Source organism: Melanostigma gelatinosum (assembly GCF_949748355.1).
Source record: "Melanostigma gelatinosum genome assembly, chromosome: 15".
Taxonomy (NCBI): Eukaryota; Metazoa; Chordata; class Actinopteri; order Perciformes; family Zoarcidae; genus Melanostigma; species Melanostigma gelatinosum.
The window spans coordinates 23,065,529-23,087,895 of NC_136648.1; the positions used below are offsets into that span (position 1 = coordinate 23,065,529).

The window sequence follows — 22,367 nt, forward strand, 5'->3', positions numbered from 1 at the left end:
TTGGAACTCTCTGGCTTTCCATTTCTTCAAGATGGTTTGCGTCTGGTGTTTTCAAAATAGAACTTGACAAGAAACGACAATTATTTAACAAATCCTCTGATTGTGATAATTCTACTGAAAGGACATTTTGCCTTTTTAAAATTCAGGAGTGAATTTAAGACACACACGCACATAGGAGACCGTTAGAGGCAGCAGAAGCAGTGCACTGATGCCTCCATGTGTGTGAACAGGCAGGGGTGTGTGTCTTGCTCAAGGACACTTGACCAGGCTGTCGTTGGACACACCGGCTGTGGCGGAGGTGAATGCTGTGACCTCTGGGTGACGGGGTTGTTTCTGTTACCGTGTGTGGACAGCAGTGCTCTGCGTGCGAGTGTGACCCACCTTGCTCTTGCCGTCGGGGCTCGGCAGGGTCTTGCCGCCGTTGCCTGCCGGAGACTTGGCCGTCCCTTTCTCCTCCTTCTTCTCCGCGAGCTTCTTCTCCTCCTCCTTCTTGTCGTCTTTGTTGGTCTTCTCCGGCTTGTCCACCTTCTCGGCCTTCTCGTTGGCCTTGTTGCTTTTCTCCGCGTTCATCTTCTCCACCTCGTCTTTGAGGATCTTCTCAGACTTCTGGTTCTTGTCCGGGCTGGTGTCCTTCTTCTGCTGGTCGTCGTTCTCTTTCTTGTCAAAGTTGTCAAACTTGTCCGCCTTGCCGGACATGATGTCCGTCTTCTCCTGCTTGTCCTTGTTGTCCGATTTCACTGCGAGAGAAGAAATGGCAACGTCAGCATCAAAGCTCATTTTACCAAACATTTGTAGAAAAAATGACATTCTTTTTTTTTTTATAAAGACAATACATAGACATAACAACAAGAGGATGACAAGAACAGTGGGATAAAAGCCAGCAAATATCATATAGTCAGTGCGTGTGTGTGTGTGTGAGAATGTCCTTGAGCCTTTTGAGATGGAGGAAAAAAAAAAAAAAATATATATATATATATATAATAATAATAATTAAAAAAACAAAACCAAAAAAATGAAAAAATGAAAAACAGGTAAGTATGTGTGCATATGGATGTTCATGTATGTGGGTTTCAATTGGTTGTCCGGCAAGAAAAACAAAACAGAAATCAACAATAGTAAAAAAATACACACAAAAAAAAAATATATATATACACCGGTATATATACTATACATATTTCAATATTAATAGAATGGGTGGTGTCACGTTTGCAGAAACATAGTGAGGGATGACCAGGTGGAGTGGTGTTCTGTTGTATTGTATATGATGGATGAGGTTAGATTTTCCATTGAAATATATTCTGTCATTAAGTTTCTCCAGTGTGCGATGTGTGTATTATTCCTTGATTTCCAGTTCATGAGGATAGTTTTCTTGGCGAAAGTTAGGGCCACAAGGAGTAATTTGCGGTTTGTTTTACTCAGATGTATTGTTGAGATGTCTCCTAGTAAGCACAGTGAAGGGGATAAAGGGACGAGGCAGCCCAGGAAGACAGACAGTGACTCAGTTATTTCTTCCCAAAAGTGATGAACTGGTGTGCAGTGCCAGGTGGCGTGAACATAGCTATCCGGGCTGCTTTGAGTGCAATGTGGACAGATATCTGACGTGAATCCCATTTGAAACATTTTTTGCCCGGTGTAATGAATTCTGTGAAGTATTTTATATTGTATTCGTTGTAAATTGGCATTTTTAGTCATGAAGTAGATGTTATTGCAGATTTGGTTCCAGAAATCAGCATCAGGAGTGATGGATAGGTCTGATTCCCATTTTCTTGATGGTATGGATGATGTTTTGTCAGACTGTGATATTACTCTACATATTTTTGAGATTAACTTTTTTGAAGAGGGGATATTAATTAATTCTGAGGTTGAGGCGGGTAGTTCTAGGTTAGTGGCCTGAATGTTAAGTTTGGATTGAACGGATGATTTGAGTTGCAGATATTCCAAAAATTGATTGCTCCTGATGCCGTACTTCTGAACCAAGTGAGGGAATGAAACCATGGTGTTATTATTGAACATGTGTTTCAGATGAGTGATGCCTTTAGCGGACCATGTGTGGAGATTTAGAGGTGTCTTGTGACTTAGAAAATCAGGATTGTTCCATATGGGAGTAAAATTTGAAGGTGAAAAAGTGATGTTAGTGATTTTGTGGAATTTCCACCAGGCTGTCAGAGTTTCTGCTATTGTTAGTATATTGAAACAAGGATGGCGTTTGACAGATTGGCTTAAAAATGGTAAGTCAGAAATCTGAATGTCCTTACAAACTGTCTGTTCTATATCTAACCATGTGTTGTCTGATTGGTTGGGGTGGATCCATTTAAGAATGTATTGAAGTTTATTTGCCAGAGAGTAGTGAAAAAAATGTGAAGCTTCAAGTCCTCCTTGTGTTTTTGGTTTTTGTAGAGTGGCCAGTTTAATTCTTGGTGTTTTATTTTTCCAGCAGAATTGAGTAACGATTGAGTCAAGCGACTTGAACCAGGAGTGGGTGGGTTGAGATGGTATCATTGTGAATCGGTAATTTATTTTAGGAAGTATTGTCATTTTAACTGTAGGTATTCTGCCCATGAGTGATAATGGTAGGTTCATCCAGCGGAGGAGGTCGTCATTTATTGTTTTAAGTAATGGAGTGAAGTTGAGTGTGAACAGCTCTGACAGCCTGGGGGAAATATGTATTCCCAAATACGTGATGGCACCTGTGCAGAAAGGGATAGGTGGTGTATGGGCTGCCCCATCCCAACTGTTACTATCTAATGGAAGGATGGATGATTTACTCCAGGTAATGGAGTAGTCGGAGATATTAGAGAATGCTTCCATGACTTTAATAGTTTCCTGTAGTGATGAGTCTGGGTTTTGTAGGAAGAGCAATATATCATCTGCATAGAGACTGATCTTGTGATGGGTGTTGAGTGTTTGAATTCATTTTATGTAGATGTTCTGATGAATAGCTGCAGCTAACGGTTCAATGAAAATGGTGAAAAGTGAGGGAGAGAGTGGGCATCCTTGCCTAGTCCCCCTGTGCAGTGTGAAGCTTTGTGAGGTTTGTCCATTAGTGATGACAGTGGCTGACGGTGAAGTGTACAGAATCTTAAGCCAGTTAATAAATGATTCCCCAAAGCCAAATCTTTGTAATGTGCTTGTGAGAAATGTCCAGTTTACTCTGTCGAAGGCTTTTTCTGCATCCAAGGAGGCTATGATGGTACCAGTTTGTTGTAATGATGAGTAATTGATTAAATTAAACAGTCTGCGTGTGTTAGTGGATGAATGTCTACCTTTGATAAAGCCGGTTTGATCTGGATGAATTATGGATGGAGTGACTTTGTCTAATCTGTGAGTTAATGCCTTAGTGATGATTTTAATATCTACATTGAGAAGAGAAATGGGACGGTAACTAGAAGGAAGAGTTGGATCTTTGTTTGGTTTGAGGAGGAGTGATATACTGGCTGTGTTCATGTTGGCTGGAAATTGCAAATTTTGTTTTATTTCAGTTGTCATTTTGTTAAAGAGTGGAGCTAGAAAGAACCAGAAGTGTTTATAGAACTCAGCAGGGAAGCCATCGGGACCTGGTGCTTTGTTATTGGGCATAAGATTGAGAGCAGTAAAAAGTTCATCCTGTGTTAATGGTGAGTCAAGTATGTTGATTTGTTCTTTGTTAAGCTGTGGTTAACCAATGCTGTTGAGAAATGAATTGATGTCTTCTTGATTTGGGTTATTTTTAGATGAATATAGATTGGCATAAAAACTTTTGAAGATTTTATTTATTTCATCGGGTGAATTTGTGGGCTTCCCTGCAGAGTCCTTGATGATTGAGATTGTTGTTTTTTCTTTATTTCGTTTAATTTGATTTGCCAGATATTTACCAGATTTATTGCTGTGGTGAAAATGTTCTTGTCTAAGTCTGTGTATGAGGAATTGAGTTTTATTATTTATAATTTCATTTATTTGGAATTTGTACTTTCTTAATTCGTTCTGGGTTTCCGTTGTTGAGTTACTTGCATTAATGGTTTTGAGTCGGTTGATTTGTTGTTCCAGTTCAGCTTCTTGTTGTTTTTCTTTCTTTTTTTTGTAAACAGAGAATGAGATGATTATTCCTCTAAAAACTGCTTTCCATGTTTCCCACAGAAGGGTTGGTGATGACTCTGGGGAATCATTTATTTCTAAGAAGGACGCCCACTCTTTTTTAATAAGACTATGAAACTGAGGGTCTTTGAGAAGAGATGTATTGAAGCACCATCTAGTGATAGGTTTATGTAGGGTAACTCTGTTCCAAATAAATGTCACGGGAGCATGGTCGCTAATAATGATAGGATGGATCTTTGAGTCTCAAATATTAGATATGATTGAATTGCTGTTGAGGAAGAAGTCAATGCGTGAGTATGAGTGGTGAACTGGTGAGAAGAATGAGTATTCTCTTGAGTTTGGGTGCTGTAATCGCCAAATATCGCCAAGACCAAAATCACTCATGAACTGTTTTATCATGTCTGTGGATTGCCAGGTACACTTATTATTTGGATTTTTAGATCTGTCCACTGATGGGTCGATAACTGTGTTGAAATCACCTCCTATTCACCTCCGATTCAACATAATTCTAATAAATGTCTTCAAAGTTGTCAACATACATCAACAATTTTGACCGCAAATATATGAACACAATTCTAGTTAATGTTATGGGAAAATATGTCAGTCTACTGTTTTAGGGTTAAGGAATTTGAGTTTTAGAAGAGCAGGCACTAAAAACCTTGTGTCTTCTAAATGAGTCTCGTAAATTTCGGATCCAGGGGTCTTGTGATCTGTTATCTTGGTGTCTGTTTTCCTGTGCATTATTTGTCTTCAAAGACGGCAACACAGATGTTTAGATTACGGTACTTCCTGATGAGCATCAGGGAGAGCATGACCCTCTTTAGGTATTTATGATGGGTGACGATTCACAGGTTTATTCCGTCTCTGCAATACTGTGACTTAACTCTTTGACTAGTTCACGGTGACATCAAAGGAAGCATCTGATGTCTCCATAAATATTGTGGGACAAACTGATAACAAAGGGATTCGTAAACCGGCCATAAAGCGCCTTCAGGGTATCGTAAAGACAGGACACTATGCTTCAAAGAAAAACATCTGCCTTGACTAGTTTCCTTCTTCTTGTTTATTCTTGTTTGCGAACCAAGGTGACAGCATGCTGGCTGGGTATAAAGGTCCAGGCATTTGAATGTGTCATCAGAGCACCTCTAACAGATGACGGTGATGTGTCTGTGAGACTGTGTTCTCTTTGCTTGCAAGCAAATAAATTGACTATTACAACTTTGATCGTTCATCCAGACTCTGTTTCATTTGACATTGATTTGTTAACACTTTAACACTCTTCTCCCGACTATTCACAGAAATATTCCACAACATTCATACGCTCTATGAGTCTCCCCCTGCTGGTCAGTAAAGAGAATGCAAGTTTTAAGATACTTCCGCGTCGGCAGAACTGGAGGTCATGATCATTTTTTTGCATTATGACACTACTTCTGCCTTTCCTTCTGAGAGACAAATTAATCATTTGCGTGGCCACAGGAGGTAAACAAAAGCCCCTTCAGGGATTGGAACAAATCCGTTCTGTTGACGGTTTGAATTCCTTATATATATTAAATGATAATGTTTATACGGAATCACTCAGCATGTAAAGTGACAACCAACAGAACGTTTGGTTACCGCACAAACTACACAGTCAGGCACCTGACTAATGAGACAGCGTCTTCTGAGGACATTTCTCTAATGTGTAGGACACAACCACATCAAATAAACAATGCTAATTGTAACTGCACTTTGGCTATTTATAGCTTTGAACGTCCACATGGGTGATTTTATGTAGGTCGCACCAGCAGATCATTGTGGGTCTGGTTGATAGACAGGACAAACCCAGTTATTCCATTGCTGTGCATTATGCAAGTGAGAGAGGTCACATCCAACCCTGACAGAGGAGGTGCACAGACTGTTATGTAAGTTTATATCCTGGCCTCACTCATTTCTCACCATTTTTCAAAATTTCATGGCTCCTCTTTCTCTCCTACACTTGGTGAGATGTCTGCGAAACAAAGATATCTTTGTGCCAATTATCACAGGCGATTATGTCCACGTTTTCTGTTTGGAAGACGTTATTATTTTGTCCTAGCCAATCAGTAACCCACGTATCTATCCACCCCCCCCCCCCCCCCCCACCTGGTTGCGTCAGAGGACACCGTGCCCTGTGGTTGGGGTTAATTTGACGTTTTTCACAATAATCAAAAAGTGATACAGATGGAGGAGACTTGCACAGCTGAGTGTCTCTTCTGTTCTTCTTGTGACTTTTTCTGTTGTCACTTTTCTCGCTGTGGCGCAGAGATATGGCGCACCTTTCCTAACCTGCCTACCAACTCCTGATAAGAGTGTTCTTTCAATTATTCTTTGTGTTGTCAGGCATACTACTTTTACTGCAGTAAAAAATCGGAGTCACGTTACTTCTTCCACCTCTGCTTTAGTTTTAAATCATGTGTGGACACCCACTACTTATACTTGATTTATCACCTGTGGAGCCAGCCTCCAGAATTATTGTGTACTTCAACAACTAGTCTCTCCCCATCCACTCATGATGCTCGCGAGAGACAGCCACAGAAAGAGGGGAGTGAGGAGGTGGGAAGTCAAGCTGCTATACGGGAGACAGGATGTAGCAAGTAGGGAACGATTGGAGAAAAAAACCCATTATTTTTTTCAGGGGTGGCGAGGTTGGGAATAGGACAGTGGTGAGAAATGTCGCGGGGCGGTAGAATGGGGGTTGTACATAGAAAATAAAATACGCAGCTGTGTGTTTTGGCCTTTAGAGGGCTTGGCCTTTGAGTGAATTGTTGGGCAATGACATGCCTTCTAGAAGCTAGATGGGTCATTTATTTTAGAAACCTTTTTTGAAATATTTGTTGAAAGTCCATTACAAGCAGACTGCAATCAATAAAAAAAGGCTCTGACCAAAAAAAAAGGAAAAACAAATCTGGTATACGTGGACTGTAATAACCAATAAACCAATAATTTCATCAGGCCTGAATGCTCGCTCGTCAATCGAGTTTTCCACAAGCTGCTATGTTAACAGCTGTGAGTACCAACAGTAGCCATGTATGTGGATCACAGAAATGAGATCATTTTGGGGGCGTGGGTTTGGAGGAAGGCCTGAAGTGGCGGGCTGTCTGTGTTGTCAACTTGGCAACTTTTTCGCTAGGATTAGCAACTTTTGGAGCTAGTGCTGCTAGCTACCTTTATTGGAAAAGAGTTGGGCTGGTTTTTAGGTTAGATACTTCTAAATATAGCGTACTCTTGATGGTTTAAGTAAGTTTACTCTTGTACTTCTTAAAGGGGTACTCCTGTGATTTAGTCCCCATAATGTTGGTGGAAAGAAGATAGATCAAATGTGACATCCCGACTTTTAGTTTTTATGGGTCCAAGATGGTAAGTTCTACAATTCCTATATTGCTGAATGATGTTTTCTGTACTCCCATGATGTGTAGAGTAGGTTTCCATTAAAGTTATGTTCTCTTAGATTTAGTTCAAGTTCTATTTAACCTGAGTGTGCAGATGAGAATTAAATTTTTTCTTAAAAAGTGTATTATTTATTAATTTTTTAAAATCTGAATTTGAACTGTGTGTCCTTGGGTTCAGTCTTCATCTGTGTGCCAGAATCATGAAAACACGACACGGGGTCATCTATCCTCCTCATAGGAAGCACAGGGTCAGCAGCTTCGATGCTGCTAACAGCTGATTCATGATGTGATGATCACGGAGCGAGAGGGGAAAAAACAAAAGAAAGACGACAAGGATAAACACGGGGACAGATGGAGTTCGGGAGGTTGATGGGGTTCAGCACAGACGGCCGGCGGCGCAGAGGGATGGGACAGAAAGAGACAAGGGGCTCTTTGTTGCCACCAAGACACCTCTTACATAACAGTGACACTGGACAGGCCTACGCTGTGCACCAATGTCCACTCATTTCCCCTCTGAGCTGACGTTTGCTACGTGACAACTGCTCTATCTCCACTCTAACGATGCCAATTTTGCTGCCGGCGTGTTTTTTTCCCCAGCAATCAAGGCGGCGACATGGAGCATGTCTCTCTAGGACAGCAGCCGTCAGACAAGAGGCACTTCGTTAAGTTGGTTTTAACTGTGGTTACGAACAAACCAGAGTCCAAATCAGATCATCAGGTGTGGCCATGCAGGCAACAGAAAAAGCAGAAAAAGCTAAAGTGTGTTGTGAGTCAGTCTCAGTGTGGAGTTTGGTTCTGCATCCTTTCTTTCAATCTTTTTATTTTACACAGGAGTACGACATGCCACTCACAAACAGAACAGTACGTAACATACCTGCCAACCACACAAACAACCAATCCCTGACACACAAAAACAAGAACAAAACAAAAATAAGTAAATAAATATAAGTCATCATCCTTCCACTAGATACCAATAAACATTATGAATATATCTCCCTGGGCGTCCCCCGGAACCCGAAGTTACAAAAACCTCCCTCCTACACACGTCCACTTTTCAGCCCATACATTGTATATGCCAAATATTGTCCTCCACATGAGTTACATACAATATGGCGGCCGACCATGCAAACAGTCACACACAGTGACCAACAAAATATTGTGGACCTTCTTCCTTCAGAGTCACTTGGATCCCACCATACAAACAGTTCCTTCAGAGTCACTTGGTTCCCACGATTGCAAAACCTCTTAGTATGATTTCGGCATGTTCCTCTCCAATATAATCCATAACAGGGTCCCAAACAGAGAAGAACCCATATATGTCTCCATGGAGAACATGTGTGAGCCGTTCCAGTGGGATTAATTGAAGAACATTATAGAGCCAACTTGAAACAGATGGTTTTGCATCATCTAGCCAGTGCTGTAAGATTGATAACCGTGCGCAGTACCATAGAATACAAAGGATTCTGTTATATCTGTTTCATACAGGTAAGGCAGCGTCTAGGCCTAAAATGCATTGTAGAGGATTGAGCTCAATAGGACACTGTGTTATGGAGGATATTTGGTTACCAATTTCAACACAAAATGTGTGAATTACCGGGCAGAGCCACATTAAGTGCACGTAGGTGCCTACATGCTGCTTGCATCTTACACATACTCCAGAGCAGTCCTTGTCATATTTGCTCCTGCAGTATGGGGTAGTTTGTAATTTATGTATGATCTTAAACTGAGTTTCTTGGGATTTGTAATTGCTACATATTCTTTTGCTATTTAACATGATTGTTTTCCATTGGCGATCTGTGATTGCAGTTTTAAGATCTCGTTCCCATGATTGCCTGCAGCTGTGAGTACTTATATTGCTTAAAGAAAACAGTTTATGGGAAATGTAACTTATTTTTTTCCTCTTCAGCTGACAGACCTGGTGGATGATTGTCTCTATCTGCTCTGGTCCATGACCTTCCTTATATTGGGCTATAGAGTTTAAGAACCTGCGTATTTGTAAAAATCGGAAGAAGTGAGTCTTGGGTAGCCCGTACTCTTCCTGAAGTTGAATGAATGATTTCATAGTGCCACCTTTATAGAGATCATTTATTACCTTAATCCCAAATGTGTTCCATTCTTTAAACCCGGAGTCCATGCAAGAAGGAGTAAAATCGGGGTTATTCACAATCGGTGCATAAAAAGAGTATCTTCTATTGTTGGAGAATGCCTTCTTTACCTTTATCCATGTGCTTAGGATGTTACTTATTATAAAGTTGTCCCTAATGCTCGATGCTCGTTTAACATTATTTAAGAATGGTATGCTTGACAATGAAAACGTGTTACATCCTTGCAATTCGAAGTCTAACCATATTGATTTCGGGTCTTGTGCCACCCATTCTGATACATTCTTCAGGTTCTGCATCCTGTTCTCACTGTTGGTCAGACGCCATTGTTTTGTGGTGCTTTATCAGGCTGGAATGAATCACGCTGATGTCGACTCGTTACTTGCTGCAGCTGCTTCACAAAGCCTCCCAGTTACACCTACTTGTTCTCATGAATTGTAATGTCCTCCACTGTCCTGGCGCCTGACAAAGAAAATATGCTACAATATTATCCATTTCATTTCCAGGACGGAACTAAAAAGACTCGATGGTGTTTCATGCTCATTGCAGCTGTAGTTCTTCTGTGTGCCTTATTCCAAAGAATACCAAGGCCTTCTGTCTTTAATCTCTTCTGGGTGGCAAATCTACTAGACAATGAAATCCAGGCAAGAGAACCACTGATGAAGCATTGCTGTTTCATCGTCGGACTCATGATTGACAGTTCAAACAAAGTTCCAAATCAATGCAGCAGGAGCAGAGATATCAGATGAGATATAATAAAATAAAACAATCTCAAGTTGAAGCCCACCAATGAGGTTTTGTTGGGAACTTTCAACCACATGTCGTTAGGCCCGTTTACATGACCCTAATATTCCACTAATAATCTTTATAAAAAAGTAACCACCTCAATGGGAAGCGACTGTTCTTTAATCAGGTTGGATTGGTGTTCAATTTGATTGGTTGCTAATCTGTTCAATAGGAAAATCTTATTGTCTGATTACCATGTAAATACTCAGTCCAATCGTTTCTCTGTGGATAAAATCAATAGATTCTTTCTGCTCTTGTGTGCCAAGTGGACCAACCGTAGTCAATGACTTCAATATGAACCACTTCTTCTATACTCAAAGCACTGAATTATTGAATTTTCTCGTAAAGTTGGAAAAAATGGCTCCTTCTTCTTCTTCTTCTTCTGTTATATATCCGGCAGATAAAAAGCTTCACTTTACAGTTAAATATTTAACATTTATTCCAACATGAAAAAAGCAGTAAATAACACTTTGACAAACATGTAAGGACATCTTATTTTTGTCACCCTCACAGGGAATTCAGTATAACATAATAATATATAATAATATTCAGTATAATATAAAACACACACACATATATATACATATATACACACACACACACATATATATACATATATATATATATATATACATATACATATACATATATATGTATACATATATATGTATATATACGTATATATATACATATATATACGTATACGTATATATACGTATATATATATATATATATATATATATATATATATACGTATATATATATATATATATGTATACGTATATATATATATATATATATATATATATATGTATACGTATATATATATATACGTATATATATGTATATATATATACGTATATATATACGTATATATATATATATACGTATATATATACGTTATGTCATGGAAGAAACACTGTAGAATGGTCATACTTTGTCCAATCGTCTTAGAATTTGAGGCAGTTGTTCACGGATAGTGTAGTTACAGCCATATACTGTCCTTTACCTGTACAGATACAGCCACCGGCAGTTATTTATACTGAAAGATACTTTTTTATTTTATGCAGACAAAAATCTTAAATTTTTACTGACTCCAAAGGCCCAATGCTTGTTTCTGTATGACCTACAGGTTGTCTGACACTTTTGATGCATATAGTAAGAGTGGGCCCCGGGACACTTTGTACTTGAAAAGTTGGGCCCCGAGGTCAAAAAGGTTAAGAACCCCTGCCCTAAGGCACATCCTGCTTCATAGTCTCGTATACTCTAAATCGACCATAATGTACTCAATGAACATCATGCTGTATTGAAGAAGACTTGAAACTAGAGATTGTAGGAAATTTAAGTGTAGAACTGTGTGTTTAGAAGTTATAATAAAAGTGTTTAATAATTCATAATTAAGAATTATAATTAGTCACAATCATAAGTGTTTTGGATGAAGCTTTCGCCAAAAGGTGCAAAGTCTTATCTTTATTATACAATGTTTATCATAGAAGGGTTGAGCAATAACTGACAGTCATTGAATGTGTAAGAACTCAGGGAAAGAGAGTCATTGAGGCAGGCGATTACGGAAGGGGAGGAGCTTCAAACCGGATGTGGGTGGTTTATTTTACAAGACTTTTTCTGTTCTCACGTGATAGCTCTCAGCGGTCAGACGAGTTTTTTAGGAGCTGAGGAGCTGAGTTCAGTTTTTTGCACGCGGGTTTTATTTTGTTTTCATATTCTATAGAAGTAGTGTACTTCACTGTATGCTTGTATTTGCATCAGTAGGATTAAATTCCTTTTAATTGTAAACCAGTTTCGGTGACGTTTTTAGCGCCGTGGGGCTGCAGAGGGTTGCGCTCGGCTTGCTCTCACGGTGGGCCTGATTCGACCCCCAACAAATTTGGCGACCGCGGCAGGACTCCTCTCGGGACGAGACACGTGCAGGAACGGCATCGGTCATCGATATCTCCGGGCGCCACAAATAAAGGTAAGAACATCACCTTTTAATGAAGTCTGTCTCGTTAGATTAGGACAATTTAGCGGAGATGTGGTCGACCGGCGTTGCTAACTGCTGAGCGTGGCTGTGTTCCGGTGAGGAGCGAACAAAGAGACAGCGCAAGCCTTATTGAACTGAGTAAATTACAATTTGCAGTATACTTGTATGGTGCGCTAAGGGGACCGGTCGAGAGAATACAGAGATTAAAGAGATTAAAGAGAATACAGCGCCGTCATAAAAAATCACCGCATTGGAATCAATGAACAGTCGTCTGCTAGGCTAAACTAGCGTGCACATTCTGAGAGACTCTCTGGCTTAGCATGTGCATTGCTGGGTCTTGCAGATAACGTGTTTAAAAGCAGTTTTTTTTTGCTTGGCTAACTGAAATATCGTGGCTTTGAGGGGCTTAGAATTGCAATTCTTTGTAGGCTTTGTCCACGTGTTTTGGGTCGGGCTCGATAAACTGTTTAGGAGAAGCTAAGGCTAGCGGGAGTTAGCTTCCGATCCTGGAAGACTCTCTCGGTTTGCTTTTGCCGTGTATTAAAATAGCGATCGTGTGGGTGATTCGGAGAAATAGAATAATAAGGCATTTAGTGTATCCAGGCGAACTGAGGTAGTGTTTGCCTTTTGCTAGAGTGAAACTCGCGAAAGCATGCATGGTCATCTTCGGGTCTGGGGAAGCTAGATAGCCTGTTAAACCAGAGGATTTAAGGTTAAATAAAACCGGACAATAAGTCCAATAATACGTGTGACTAGTCTGCGTTCTAGCAGTGTTTAACGGCTGAATAACATTGCATGATCTGTTGCCGCTGTGTGGGAAGGTAACGTTAGCTACGAGTAGCTTCGGACTTTGCTGTACTGTGAATATAAAATAAAGGTGCTTATAAAGAAAATAACCGGTGGATTGTGAGAGGGGACAGAGGGCGTATGAGTGGAATTAAAGTGTGGGATTTTGGTGAAATGTGTGTGTGCGTATCCTTTATTAGATCTCCGTTTTTGTCGTTAGCATAGCTGTTAGCATATCTGTTAGCATAACATCCGGTACAGAAAGCATAACTTCCTGTCAACAAAGCTAGAAAAACGAAGAAGAAAACGCCAGAAAGCAACTCCACTACCTAGCGGCCAGGAGGAGTAACTGCTAGAGAATAACAACCTAGTGTTTCGAATCTGTAATTACATTAGTACTAAAACAGTCTGACATCTGGTGGCTTAGAAAGGAAATCACAGCATAGTTTTATAATATTAAAAGAGGTACGCCACCCAGATTAAGCGATAAATTACAACAATAGTTTTTTTTTTTAGAGATATCCATTGTCTATGATCTTTAAGCTTACATTCTGACTTTAGTTTTAATTAAGCATTACACACAACAGCCCCAAAATCCAGCAGTACCAGCCCCCACAGTGGTGTACTACCAGCCTCCACCACATTACAGAGGCAGAGGACGTGCACGAGCATCCAACAGAGGGAGAGGTAACTATAAAGGGGGGCATGAAGGTCCTGTAGGTAGATGTTAATTGAAGCAACTGATTGTGCTCCCAATTATTGCCAATGCATTTCAGGTGTGAGTGTGTCATGTGACTGTCTATTTAAGCTGATGCACCTGCGCAGAATAAAATACGTGTTTTCTCAGAACTTGACCCAGTGGCTGCAGGTTGTTTGTTCTCCCAGGTTTAAATGTGTTGAGTCGGTATATCTCTAGTCAAGCTCTGCAGAACAGGTTATGGGCCCAGATGCGTTAGACGTTTGTGCGAAGAGATATCCGGCGTGAGTAGCCACTGAGAGACATTTGCTTGTGTGCGTATCTCACGGATTGGAGTGCCAGCACCATGAGCGAACATACGAGTTCACGTTGGTCTCGTCTTGTTTTTAATGGGGACGAAAAGAACTATGAACTGTGGGAGACGAAGTTTTTGGGACATCTGCGGTTGCAGAAACTGAAGGACACCATTTTGAATCAGCCCGCCGATGGCGCAGAAGAAAACGCACTGGCTGAGGATGCGGCGAAGAACGCGGAAGCGTACGCGGAACTGATCCAATTCCTTGATGACAAAAGTTTGTCTCTGGTCATGCGAGAGGCAGCGGATGACGGGCGTGGAGCGCTCAGGATTTTGCGTGACTATTATGCAGGCAAGGGTAAGCCCCGCATTGTATGCCTGTATACAGAACTGACTTCTTTGCAAAAGATGAGTAGTGAGAGTGTGACTGACTATGTCATACGTGCTGAGATTTCGATCACAGCGCTGCGTAATGCTGGAGAGGTTTTAAGCGATGGACTATTGGTTGCAATGATTTTGAAGGGGCTGCCAGACTCATTTAAGCCTTTTTCCATTTTTATCACTCAAAGTTATGAGACTCTCTCTTTTGCGGAGTTCAAGACTAAGTTGCGCAGTTATGAGAGCACTGAAGGTATGCGCACAGCTGCGGCCGACGACAATGTCATGAGGGCCCAGGCGCATCCAAGGAGGGCTGCCCCAGCAGGCGCAGGTGCACGCAGCACCGAGAGCGGGGACATTGTGTGTTTCCGTTGTGGCCAGAGAGGTCACAAGGTAAGAGACTGTCAGCGTGGTCAACAGTGGTACGGCCAGGGCGAGAGTACCGGACGGCGAGGAGGATGGCGACAGTGGCAGCGGGACAACGCGCGTGGAGTGTCCGAGGAGATGGATGACAACACCTTCGTGTTCAAGCTGGTGACCAGCGAGCCAGGAAGCGGTGTCACCAGAAAGGGCTTGATGGTGGACACCGGTGCGACGGCGCATATCATCACTGACCTGGCGAAGTTCAAGAACTTCGATGACCGATTCCAGTCCGAGACGCACTGCGTGGAGCTGGCCGATGGCACAAGCTGCACGGGGGTCGCGGAGCGCAGAGGAGACGCCGAGGTGTGTCTGATCGACAGCAGGGGGCGGCACCTCAGTACCACACTGAAGCAGGCGCTGTACATCCCCTCGTATCCCCAAGACATCTTCTCCGTGAGAGCTGCAACTTATAGTGGGGCAACGGTGATCTTCAAGGAAGGAGAAAACGTCTTGCAGTATAGAGACGGTACGCGCTTCCTCATTTATGAGCATAACAGACTGTTCTATTTGCCTACTGTGTCAGTAAACAATGACTGTGATGATCAATGTATGAGCTGTCATGATATTCAGACGTGGCACGAGATTTTGGGGCACTGTAATTTTGATGATGTCATGAAGTTAGAGAATGTTGTGGATGGAATGTCAATCAGGGGTAAAGCGTCCAAATCCATGATATGTGAAGTGTGTACTCAGGGCAAGTTCACTCAGAGCAGAAACAGGAAGCCTGATGTGAGGGCCAAATCAGCCTTAGAGCTGGTTCACACTGACTTGTCAGGCCCCATTGACCCAGAGTCCAAGGAAGGGTATAGGTATGCACTTTCCTTTACTGACGACTATTCAAGTGCAGTGTTTGTGTACTATCTAAAGTACAAGAGGGACACTGTAGAAGCCACAGAGAGGTTTCTAGCCGACACAGCCCCATATGGGAAAGTGAAGTGTATCAGGTCTGACAATGGTACAGAGTTCACAGGGCAGGGTTACCAAGCTCTACTGCGTAGGAATAGAATCAGACATGAAACATCAGCACCATACTCACCACACCAGAATGGCACTGCTGAGCGTAACTGGAGAACCCTTTTTGACATGGCGAGATGTATGCTCTTGGAGAGCCAGTTAGCCAAGGAGCTATGGCCGTATGCGGTCCAGACAGCAGCAGTGGTGAGGAATAGATGTTTCAACAACCGCACCAGAGAGACACCTTACTTTATGCTGACAGGAAGGAGACCTAATGTCTCCAGGATGCAGAAGTTTGGTACTGTATGTTACGCCTACAGGCAGGACAGGAAGAAGCTAGAGTCAAGGTCTGACAAGGGCATCTTCGTTGGTTATGACAAGAACAGTCCAGCCTATATGGTCTACTACCCTGACAGCAGGAAGGTGATGAAGCACCGACTGGTGAGGTTCATGTCCTGTGTTGAGGGACAGCAGACTGATGACATGTCCGACGATGACACTGGTGTGCAGTCTAACGCAACCAGACCTGACCCTGACAAACCCGAGCAGAACGACATCCCAGAAGCTAGGCCAGGTCCAAGCCAGATAGGCCTACAGACAGGTGGAGTCAAGCCCGAATCCCAGTCTCCATGGAGATACCCTGCTAGAGAGAGGAGGAGGCCAGACTTCTATGGGATAGAGAGTGATCAGGCTCAGATCAACATTGATTATTGCTACAGGATGGTTTGTAATGTACCGCAGACGTTCAGAGATGCTGTGTCTTCATCCAACTCAAGTAAGTGGATAGATGCAATGGATGAGGAGATGAAGGCACTGAGGGATAACAACACATTTACTCTGACCACCTTACCTGAGGGCAAGAAAGCAGTGGGGGGTAGATGGGTGTATACTCTCAAAACCAATGTTGATGGATCTGACAAGTACAAGGCCCGCTATGTAGCCAAGGGATACAGTCAACGGATGGGTGTAGATTATGGAGAAACGTTTTCTCCTACTGCCGACCTGACTAGTGTGAGAGTGTTGATGCAGAAAGCTGCCCAGGAGGATCTGATCCTACATCAGATGGATGTTAAAACCGCCTACTTACATGCACCAATTGATTGTGAGATTTACATGGAACAGCCAGAGGGTTATGATGTAAAATCTCAGACAAATGGGAAGATGGTGTGTAGACTAAAGAAGTCACTATATGGGCTTAAACAATCAGGTCGAAACTGGAACATAATGTTGCATGACTATCTATGTGAAAATATGTTTGTACAGAATCCAGCCGATCACTGTGTTTATGAGAGAGAAACGGAACATGACAAGGTGATCCTACTGATCTGGGTTGATGACCTGGTTATTGCAGCCAGTGATGAGAGTGCTTTAAAAGCAGTAAAAAAAGATGCTTGCTGTGAAGTTCCAGATGAAAGATTTGGGCAGACTGAAGAATTTTCTTGGTATCACGTTTGACCAGTGTAATGGATGTGTGACCATGTCACAGCAGAGCTATGTTGACAAGCTGCTTGACAGGTTTAATATGCAGGATTGTAAGCCCAGGTCAACACCTTGTGAACCAAAGCTGCATTACACTGATGAGAAGCTAGGTGACCCCAGAAAATACAGAGAGGCAGTGGGTAGCCTAATCTACCTAACCTCATGCACCAGACCTGATCTGAGCTTTGTTGTAAGCAGACTGTCACAGCATTTCAGTGAGCCGACAGAAGAGCAGTGGACAACTGTTAAGCATGTACTGAAATATTTGAAGGGCACAAATGACAAAATGTTGTGTTACAGAAAATGTGATGAGCTGAGGTTGTTTGCTTACAGTGATGCAGATTGGGCAGGTGATGCAACTGACAGACGCAGTACAACTGGTTATTGTGTTAGTCTGAGTGAGAATGGTCCTCTGATTTCCTGGAAGACCAAAAAGCAGCCAACGGTAGCACTGTCAACTTGTGAGGCAGAGTATATGGCGTTGGCCGCAACCACACAAGAGTGTCTTTACTTATCTCAACTGCTTGAACATCTTGATGACTGTCTGTATGATGTACCTAAGAGTTTTGAAGATAACCAAGGTACAATTGCATTAGCCAAGAATCCAGTGAGCAGACAGCGATGTAAGCACATTGATATAAAATACCATTTTGTGAGATCAACTGTTAATGACTGTAAAGTATGTTTGGAGTATTGCCCAACAGACCGGATGGTAGCTGACCTGATGACAAAACCAGCTACTAAAGCAAAGCTACTTACTTTTTCCATGTTCTTGTTTGGGGCATAGCCAGTTAAGTGCAGTTAAGTGCAGTTGGTTTCCATGTTTTTCCCCTTGTATGATTTATGGTTGTCAATAATGTGTAATCAAGTGGGGGTGTTAATTGAAGCAACTGATTGTGCTCCCAATTATTGCCAATGCATTTCAGGTGTGAGTGTGTCATGTGACTGTCTATTTAAGCTGATGCACCTGCGCAGAATAAAATACGTGTTTTCTCAGAACTTGACCCAGTGGCTGCAGGTTGTTTGTTCTCCCAGGTTTAAATGTGTTGAGTCGGTATATCTCTAGTCAAGCTCTGCAGAACAGTAGAGGAGGGTGCTACGTATGTGGGAGAGAAGGTCATTGGGTGAGAGATTGCCCACATAAAAGACCAGGAGGACCGTTCAGTGCAGCACCACAACATCAGCAGCACCCAAGACCAGGACCATCTGGACCTCCTCTCATGAGACATCAACAGATGCCCATGCTATCACCAGGACCATGGGAGGTTCAGTGTATAGCCAAGATACATAGATGATTGCCATGTGATCTCCTACAGCAGAGATATTGTGGCAAAGGGGGGATATGGTAATGTGTAAAACATTTTTTGTAGATCCACATTTAGAACAGTTTTCAGTATAGGTGCTACTCACATTTGAGATTTAATGACATCATGATAAACCACAACTTTTGAATTGAAATACCGCACAATCCAAGTCTTCTAACTCAGTCATGGTCCTAGCCTAGACTTGTTAACCCTAGAAATTGAGGAATATACAAGAGCGCTAACAAACATGAGCCGAGTTTTGTTTTCTCAGGTGACAAACGCAGAAGCAGAAGCAGCAGCTGACGAAAGGAAGCAGGCTCCTGTCGTGTCACCAGGCAGTCTGGTGTGGATAAAAGTCCACAAGCGCAAGTGGAGTGAACCTAGGTGGACCGGTCCATGGGAGGTAGTATTGGCAACCTCACATGCAGTAAAGGTAAAAGGTAAAACGGGAGCTACTTGGCACCACCTCACTCACTGCGCAGCAGCGAAGGTAACTAGTAAGACACTCACAGAGACAGGATTGAACATCAAACAGGCAAAATTTGAAGCTGAAGATACCCCAAAAGAGGGGTTAGACAGTACTGAAAATGATGTTTCCCCCACAGTTTAAGCGAGGGCTTCCATTCGGAGACTCTAGGTTCAGGGGGTTATGGAAGTCTGTAATTATTTTTCTTCCTGATTTCAGCAGTTTCCCTCTTAGTATGGGGAATTAAACACAGACAGGAACCAGAACATATGCATGACTACGTCGAGATTCGAAATTTAGCCTCAGTAACTAATCAAACCGATCCCCGACCACGGAGAGAGGCTTCCCTGACGACACTCACCTATGAAAATGTAACTCTCACTCTTACGTTCAAAGAAGGTACAACATCAATGGTCCAGTTCGACTTCTGTGAAGTAGTTTCCTGTCCCAAGTATGAACACACCTACGGTTGGATGACCAAGACCGTGTGCATCATTACTGACCAGTGTGGGCCCACCACACATAAGTATGGTAAGCTGTTATCATATTATGACTGTGATTGTGAAGACTGGGGATGGGCAACTTTGAACACAGGCGGCGAGGGTTTAGGAAAAGACCCCAACCCAGGCCTTAAAGACCGACTAAAGATGTTAAATGCCCCATCTTCTTATCACATGTGTAGAAAGGGGGTGGGTAGGTGTAATCCTTTAAGACTTACCTTAACGAACCCAAAATTGACTGACTGAGGACTTTACGTAGTACAGGGAAAGGCAACTACTGATAGTCCTGCCCCACAAGGGCTCATTAGGATTATTGTTAAGCCTGTCAAAAAGATCATGGATGATCAGGTTCGACATACGACTGACGCGGGGAATGATGTAACGGGTGTGGAAACAGGGATGGCGGATGGGAATTTATGGCTCTGGTGGGTACAATATACGGCTTCAAGTCAGAGAAGTACAGATTGTATTGTGTGTTCAGGACCTAAACCCCTAGCAACACCAGTTCCTTCAAGAATTAGACCCCTAAGCCCTGAATTTAGTTGTATTTTAACTCTGTTTACTGATGAAGCTTTGCCCCTTCATCACACTTGTCAGGGGCTACATTGGGATTACCCACCTGTAGAATATAATACCCCACCCCTGTTCAAGGTTTCAGAGGGTCCATTTGATTGTATAGTCTCAGATACAGCTAAGGGGCCCAATGTAGGCAGTATTATTGTAGCAACATTCACAATGCTAATGACTATCTATATAACAGCGTGTTAAGACAGACGGCACCCAGAGCTGATTTAAGGTGGTGGTGTGGAGAGAGAACAATATATCCAATCCTGCCTAAAGATTGGACAGGTAGATGCGCATTGGTGCAACTTATATTGCCATTCTATATCTTGCCTGTCAATAACGCAACGTATAAGGAACTAATTTCTCCACGCCCACATGTTAACAGAAGATCCAAGAGAGGTGCCGATAGCCCGAAGGGAGATTTTGATGACCAAGTGTACATAGATGTCATAGGGGTGCCAAGGGGGCTGCCGAATGAATTCAAAGCGAGAAATCAAGTGGCTGCCGGTTTTGAATCAGCATTTTTCTGGTGGGTAACGATTAATAAAAAGGTTGATTGGATCAACTACATTTACTATAACCAACAGCATTTTGTAAACTTCACCAGGGACGCCATATCAGGACTGCATGCGCAGCTGGCGAAGACTAGTTTAATGACCTTGCAGAACAGAATGGCATTGGATATGATTTTAGCAGAGAAAGGTGGCGTTTGCCAGATGTTTGGGACTGCTTGCTGTACTTTCATTCCAAACAACACAGCTCCTGATGGATCGGTGACCAGGGCGCTGGCGGGATTGACAGCACTCAGCCAAGAGCTGGCGGACAACTCTGGTGTCACTAATCCATTCACCGACTGGTTGGAGGGTATGTTTGGCAAATGGAAAAATAGATTTTTGTCAATCGTAATTACTCTGTGTGTTGTCATCGTAGGCCTCCTAGTCGTTTGTGGATGTGGTTTCCCTTGCATCCGTGGACTTCTACAGGGGTTTATTGCTTCAACGATTAGCCAGACGCAAATACAGGGCAGCCAGTTATGTGTCGAGGATGAGGAAGAATTGGAGCTTCTGATGGCCACAGTCTAGATGAGGCCACCAGCGGTGCCATAGCGGAACTTGACAAGCAGTTCCTGACCATCCTCTTGGAGATCCTGAAGGACCTGATAAGGCCCAGATGGACTTCTAAAACACATCCGGTGAGATATTGGAAATTTGGGAAATAGACGGATTGTTTTGGATGAGTATTTTGAGATTTTTTTGTTTTATTGGGTTATAATGGGATTTTAGGGTGTAAGGATTAAGAAATGTAATTGTCAAGTGTAAAAGAACAGTCAAGGCTTCTCAGTATTTTTTCTCTAGCCTACAGATTGTATCCTGACCCCACCAGCCCCATCACCTGGAAGACAGTAGACTTCAACGGACTCGATTGTTTTTGGGTTAGAGAGGCAAGAGTAGGGTGAATCAGATCGGATAGGGGTACTTGAAACGATATCTGTATGCATGAATTGTTGTTTGCCACTGTTTAATTAGATAGGGAACCTCTCCCTGGATTGAGTAGGGGAGGGGTTTCCGGGGCATTGGGGTTAGGGGGGAATTGTAGGAAATTTGAGTGTAGAACTGTGTGTTTAGAAGTTAGACTAAAATTGTTTAATAATTAAGAATTATAATTAGTCACAATCATAAGTGTTTTGGATGAAGCTTTCGCCAAAAGGTGCAAAGTCTTATCTTTATTATACAATGTTTATCATAGAAGGGTTAAGCAATAACTGACAGTCATTGAATGTGTAAGACTTTTTCTGTTCTCACGTGATAGCTCTCAGCGGTCAGACGAGTTTTTTACGAGCTGAGGAGCTGAGTTCAGTTTTTTGCACGGGGTTTTATTTTGTTTTCATATTCCATAGCAGTAGTGTACTTCACTGTATACTTGTATTTGCATCAGTAGGATTAAATTCCTTTTAATTGTAAACCAGTTTCGGTGACGTTTTTAGCGCCGTGGGGCTGCAGAGGGTTGCAGCACCACGTGCGCTCGGCTTGCTCTCACGGTGGGCCTGATTTGACCCCCAACAAGATTGAGACCATAAACTCATGTTTACAATGTTTACTGAGGTAATAAATCAAGAGAGAAGTAGAGTCATTTTCTCATAGACTTCTATACAACCAGAGGAGTCGCCCCCTGAT

The 22,367-nt window shown here is 42.4% G+C and overlaps 1 protein-coding gene across 1 annotated transcript in view; it reads right to left on the bottom strand.

Annotated features, from left to right (window-relative positions):
• The window catches only part of LOC306788787 (uncharacterized protein), a 121,367-nt gene that overhangs the window by 26,668 nt on the left and 72,332 nt on the right, over positions 1-22,367 (bottom strand). Inside the window, exon 7 of the mRNA XM_079284442.1 lies at positions 382-737. Within this exon, the coding sequence (XP_079140568.1) occupies positions 382-737 (356 nt within the window). The remainder of the gene's footprint in view (positions 1-381; positions 738-22,367) is intronic.